The sequence below is a fragment of the Pangasianodon hypophthalmus genome, chromosome 16 (assembly GCF_027358585.1).
Source record: "Pangasianodon hypophthalmus isolate fPanHyp1 chromosome 16, fPanHyp1.pri, whole genome shotgun sequence".
In the NCBI taxonomy this organism is placed as follows: Eukaryota; Metazoa; Chordata; class Actinopteri; order Siluriformes; family Pangasiidae; genus Pangasianodon; species Pangasianodon hypophthalmus.
The window spans coordinates 22,499,477-22,506,066 of NC_069725.1; the positions used below are offsets into that span (position 1 = coordinate 22,499,477).

Below are 6,590 nucleotides of genomic sequence, written 5' to 3' on the forward strand. Positions count from 1 at the left end.
AAGAAGAGCGTCAGAGGTCACGAATCCTGTCATATTTAATAGGGATCAGAAATTATATCACAGGCTGCATGTAGTACTATAATAACTCCACCAACGAAGAATTTGCTTGTGGAAGGACTTACTATAATATTAGGGTTTCGTTGTTAATATGTGGCATGATTTAATCTGAACGATTTCAGATATTGCTTAACGGTTGAGAAACAGCAGCTTGACTTGCCGTTTCTGTAACTCAAACCCGTTGGTCAAGCCTAGCAGCAATTAAAAGTTAGCATCGAACCCTGAGGCATGCCGCTGATTCCCCGAGGTGATTCTGGTATCAGTGTCAGCATGTAAACCAGGTCAGCCGTGGCTGTGAATCTAAATATCATTAGCTGTTTGTGTATCGGAATAAAAGTAACAAAAGTTGTTAATGAACAGATTAATGGGCCGAGATGCGTTCACCGCTAATGGAGAGTCTTTTGAGGTTATATAAATCAACACCAATGTGAAAGTTGTTTTAATGAATCCCGTGTGTGTGTGTGTGTGTGTGTGTGTGTGTGTGTGTGTGTGTGTGTGTGTGTGTGTGTTTTTCCACAGCTTCGGTCCAGATGCCCTGGCAGAGAGCAGTATCCCAGAATAAAGTGCCCTACTACATCAAGTAAGTATCATTCATGTACATGTGTGCGGACACACACACACACACACACACACACACACACACAGAGGGAGGGGTGTGCCGGTTCATAACTCTGATGCCCGGCTCTATTAGCTGAGTTTATGAACAGGAACAAAGTCCTCCAGCTGGATTCTGTTTCGAGTCCGTCTTATGGTCTGGAGACGTAGAGATCATAGCTCCAGAACGTGCCGCGACTGTGCAGTCTGCGGTTTTGTCCCTGTCTGACTTTTATATAAAAAAGGAGGTTTCGTTTTCTGATTCTGAGTCTGTTTACTTTTTAGCTTGTGGACATAATTTAGCAGTTGATCTAAATCATCTGAAAATCTGATTTGAGCAGTTATTTTAGTATGTGACTTCATTTCAATATAAATGAGCTTGTAATGTATGAAGTTAAGGAATCAAACACTTGGGGTTGTGCTGTTATAGGAAAATAGTCAACGACAAGGTGGTGGGGTTCACAAAACAGCGTTTCTGTTATCACCATGAAGTTATTAAGAGAAATTATATTTCTAATAAAGTGTTTTAAATTGTTAGCTATTTGTATATGACATTTGGGGTTGACTTTTTATCTGTTTATAGTTACAGTTAATGTAAGGGAATGCCCAAAAAAACACATATAAACAGATATAAACGTTCCTTCACCAGCGTCTGTTTTTTCTCTCTAATAAAATTAATAAGATAGAAAAAAAATGCAGTTTGTCATGGTACTGCTGAACCAGAGTTTCCTGTAAAACAAAAAACAAAAAAACAAAACATGAGATTTCTTGTCAGTTGATGTGTAATTTTTATGAATATTCCAAAAGTAGTGTCAATTCCAAATTATTGGCACCCTTCCTACATTGATAAAAAGTGAAAATATTAAAATTTTGACATTAGCACATTTCGAGATTAGGCATATGGGGATTCTGAGTAGGTTTATTTTAGCACAAATTCTTTCATGCAATTATTTTTTTATTCTTTACTCAATCTCCATGCAAAACAAAAGCTCCATTATATTCTTAGGTTTGATCATGTGGATGACAACTTTAAAAAAAAAAATCAGCGCAAATAAAAAATATTTTGAATATAAGCTGCTATTCTTATAAGTGTCAGTAGCAGTTCTTCCAGCTGACTGAGTTAAAACATCACCCACAATCACTTTTGCTTGTTTTTCTTAAGGGTGTCTATAATTCCAGACTGTGTTTGAGAAGTGAAGTTTCTTCTGACAGCCCTAATATAGTGACTGAGGAGATAGTGACGAAGGAGAGAGAATGTGAGAGAGATCCAGTGACGTACATCTGAGAGAGAAATTCAGAATGTCATTAGCACCAGTGTCTATTCTGTCACTTTTACTAACTACTCACACTTTTTCCTGCGTCAGCGCCGACTTTCATGCTCCGCAGAGCCGTGGATGTGGCGATCACTGAGTAGGAGATTTAAGACCACTATAAGAACAAGGGAAAAGGTAGAAAGAGAAGACAGACAGACAGACAGGGAGATGTGTCTCTCTGGACACCTGGGCTGTGTGTGCGGGAGTTTTGCCCACTAGCTTGGCACATGAAGGGAGAGGAGATAAAAGCGAGCAGGAAAGGAGTCAACACCAGCTGTGTGTGTGTGTGAGAGTGATGAGTCACATAGCTGCCAAATCGACGTCTCTCTGCAGACCTGGCTGACAGCAACCATATGGTCATTCACTTGGCTATCAATAAATGCATGTGCCACACTATACACTTTTCAGCACTTAACTGCTTCACAGTTATTGGGGTAATTCAGGAATTGTAACCACACACACACACACACACGCACACATGCACGGATGACACATGGTCTCAACTGCTCCAATCAATAAGCCATAACAGGATAGGAGACAAGGTAAATCAGTCTGAAAGTTCCCTTGATGCTCTAGCTGCTACATTTAAACACCAACTTGCGGATTTGTCTCTATTCAAAGACAAAAATTGTAACGAGAAAATGTGCTTGGTCTTCTTCTTTACCGAGGTCCCAACATACGTTTTAACCATAGCATTTACGATTTTTTTTTTTTTTTTACTCTTTTTACGGCAGTATGGCAGAAAACCCAATTCACTGAAGGGGAAAGGTTCTGGGAGATGCTTTTGCGCATTTTCTGGTAGTGTTTACTTTTGCTTTGTTCTGAACTTTGGTGAACTTTGACGTTGAATTCGTCTTAACCAATAGAAAACTAGAAGGTGGGCTTGTGATCTCATTGGTCAGTTAAAAGAAATGGAAAAGATACTAATTATTACATAGCATCACAGCAAACTTTTACCTCGCTGTTTTCCTACAGTTGCTCGGCACACATTTGGACGTTCATTGATACACGCTACAGGGTTTTTGTTGTAAATGTTTTTTCTCTCTGCCTGCTAAGATTTAGAAATGTTAACTCCACCACAGTTAACTATAAAGAGGCAATATTTAAACATATTTCTAGGAGCAAATTTAAAACGTGTCAATTCTATTAAGATTTGTGCTTTGTGCCTTGACTAGTTCTGAAGCTTCTAGTGAACTTGAAGTTGGATAACTTTTGTCTTGGCCTTCAGTTTGACTCTAGTGAACATTCCCATATCCGACCCCTCTGTCCGGAAGACGCACCCTCACTTCTCCGATTCCTAATTAATGCTCGCTGGCCTCCTGGTGACTGGGATGCAGGGAAGCCAGGACCTGTGTAATGTCAGAGGCTAACGTGAGACTCGCAGCAGGAGGCTGAAGGCAACAAGCTCCTGACTGACAGGTTAATTTCCCTTCTGTAAGTTCAGAGCGCAGGTCTGGCTGGACGATGATACAGGAAGTTCAGAGTGGAGCCAAGAAAGACAATTCCTCTTTGACCTGGTGACTTTTTACAAGGCTCAGACTGTCAGGCCAACCCTGAGACTGACACACACATGCACACACACACACGCACACACACACACACACTAATGCATATCTACCCGGGCCTCCATTTCAGCACTCACTCATCCAAATGCAAGGTTAAAAGGCTAAAAGCTCTAAAGCTGAAGTCTTATTAAAAGCCTCATTGCTCAGTTTTGACATTTAACATTTATGAATATGACGTGAGTATCCTCTCAGAAATCCCCATTAGTATGAGACATATTAGCTGATTTTAGCTAAGTGACTAGTGTTAGCATTAATAAGTATGGATATAAATAAAAATCACTTAAAATCCTCTCAGAAATCCTGCCAGATTAGCAGTGATGTGTAGAAGTATAAATGAAAAAATCTTTTTAGAAATCTTGTCAGATTTGCTGATGTTAGCTTGAAGATTATAAACATTCATGAATAGGAATCTAAAAGTCCTCTTAGAAATCCTATTAGCTGATGTTAGCTGGCTGGCTAATGTTAGCAGTGGTGCGTATGAACATTGGTGAAAAATGACTCTTCCTCTCAGAAATCCTGTCAGATTAGCAGATTTATTCTAGCTAGCATTAGCAGGGATGATTTTAAACATTTATTAATAAAAACCTCAAAGCTGAAGCTCACTAGCTAGTATTAGCAGTGGTACATCCGTGACTTAGAAATCCTCTGGCTCAGATCTATGTCAATTTTAGCCTAAAGTAGCCTAAAATAATTTGTTGAGTTTTAATGGAAAATGGAGGTTTTCCAGAGTTTTCCCAGCATCATGCGGAGATGGAGAGCTCTTATTGTTACAAATTTCTGCCCAGAGATAAACAAATCTGAAGAGTCTAAATGAGCAGCAGCTGAGAGAACGAGTCAGAGAGTCGTTAGAGTCTGTTCATTATAAGTTTTTAGACCTAATAAGCTCACCACACTCATTTATGGTATTATTCTTTAGTTGAGACAGAATGTGTGTGGGTGTGAGGAGAAGAGAAAGAAAAACAATCTGCTTCCATCCACAGCCATGCTCCAGCTGACCTCTGACCCTAGAGCATCTGCTCGAATTGTATCAGTGCTCTGGGATTCTTAGTCTTTTTGCTAACATGGAGAAATGCATTTTTCATTCGTTTTTCATTCCTCTTGTGGGAGTGTGTGTTGTACATTCACAGATGGAAGTAGTAGCCCTATAATTTTGGCGAACACTGCGCGACTGACGGATTTTAGACATATAGACAAAAACATAAATTTTGGATATAAAAGGAAATAAAGTAGAATCTTCGAAAGAATATTGAGAAAAAAAAACAAAAACCTGCAGCTAGCTTAGCTTGCCAAGTTTTGTTTTCTTGTGCCATATGCCAACTTCTAACATTGGCTATACAGCTAACAGTAATGCGCTTTTATTGTACTCTGATGTATATCTACAGTGTGAACGGAAAGGGCCGGCTAAACAGGACATACTGGTGCTCACAGTTTGTTTGTGCTAATTGCAATAATGTGCAATTACAGCGCAGATCAAAGACTGAGATCAGCTACGGATCTCGAACACACCACCCGCAGCAGGCGTCGTTTCTAATCTCCAGACTATACTGTAGCATCGGCAAGCAAGATAGGAAACAGTGAGCTGTGTCTGAAAACCCAGAACATCAGGAGCAGCAGGAGTGCAGCCTGCAGCTACTTACCTCAGGCACATACACGCGTGAGCCCATGAATGTGAAAAGAAATACTGGATCTAAGCTTCTGTACAATTCCATCCTGCTGATCACAATCCAGGCTACTTGTGGCATATTTATGTCATGCATGTAATTATCGGAGAGGTGTTTGAACTCTTAACATTTCTGAATATGGCTGAATAATCCTCTCAGGAATCCTGTCAGATTATCTGATTTTACCTAGCAGAATATTGCTAAGAAAGATGAGTATGAACATCGGAGACTCAAAGTCCTCTCAAATATCCTGTCAGATTAGCTGCTTTTAGCTAACTCACTAGTATTAGCATTGATAAGTATGAACATCAGTGAAAATACATAAAATCCTTTTGGAAAAAGGATTGGCTGGCTAGTGTTAGCAGTTGAGATTAGAAACATTTCTGAATATAACTTAAAATCTCAGAAAGCCTGTCAGGTTAGCTGAATTACATTAGCAGCAAAGACTGAATATGTATTAATATGACTTAAAAGCCTCTCTGACATCTTGTCAGATTAGCTCATTTTATCTAGCTTGCTAGTGATACTGTTGACAAGTGTGAGGATGAGTGAAAATGAGTTAAATTTCTCTCAGAAATCTTGTCAGATTAGCTTGTTTTCGCTCACTGACTAGCAGCCATAAAGACTATAAACATTTATAAATAAGATTTAAAAATTCTCTCAGAAATCCTGTCAACTTAGCTGATTTAACTAGACTTTTGTCTATGATAAGTGTGAACATTAAAAAAAAAAAAAAAATGAAAGAAAGAAAGAAAGAAAAAACACCACTGAACATTGAACATTCAGAAATCTTGTCAAGTTAGCTCATAGTAGCTAGCTGACTAGCATTAGCAGTGAAGATCAATGAAAACAACTTGAAATCCTGTCAGAAATCCTGACAGGTTAGCTCATGCTAGCTAACTGACTAGCGTTATCTGTTAATATTATTAATATCCATGAATATGACTTAGAAATCCTGACAGGTTAGCTCATGTTAGCTAACTGACTAGCATTAGCAGTGAAGACTGTAGAAATCCTGTCAGGTTCGCTCATGTTAGCTACCTGGATATCAAGTGGCTCTTATTTACATATATAGATTCAGTGACTGACATGTTTTTGGTGCAAAGATGGGCTTGACATCTGTTTTGAGGAAATGTGAAGCCAGTGTCAAAACATGAGCGAGAGCTGCCATCTTTTCTCTCAGTCTTCCTCTTTTCTTTCTCTCTTCAGAGGAGGTCGGAATCACAAAACTTGTCACACACGGAGCAGAATTATTTATTTTGTCCCCATTTCCTGTCAGTCGATCAAGCGGTGATGGCTGAGAGTGAGAGCTGGCTGAGAGAGAGACTCGTCCTTATCTCAGAGTGTCACCTCCTGACTGTCTTTCTCTCGACGTGATTAGAGTCTGATGCGTCTCAGCG

At 39.4% G+C, this 6,590-nt stretch overlaps 1 protein-coding gene across 8 annotated transcripts in view; it reads left to right on the forward strand.

The window, feature by feature from the left end:
- Positions 1-6,590, forward strand: part of utrn (utrophin) — a 196,603-nt gene that overhangs the window by 148,162 nt on the left and 41,851 nt on the right. For all 8 annotated transcript variants that reach the window (XM_053240647.1, XM_053240645.1, XM_053240649.1 and 5 more), the window contains one exon: positions 577-637. In XM_053240647.1, the coding sequence (XP_053096622.1) occupies positions 577-637 (61 nt within the window). The remainder of the gene's footprint in view (positions 1-576; positions 638-6,590) is intronic.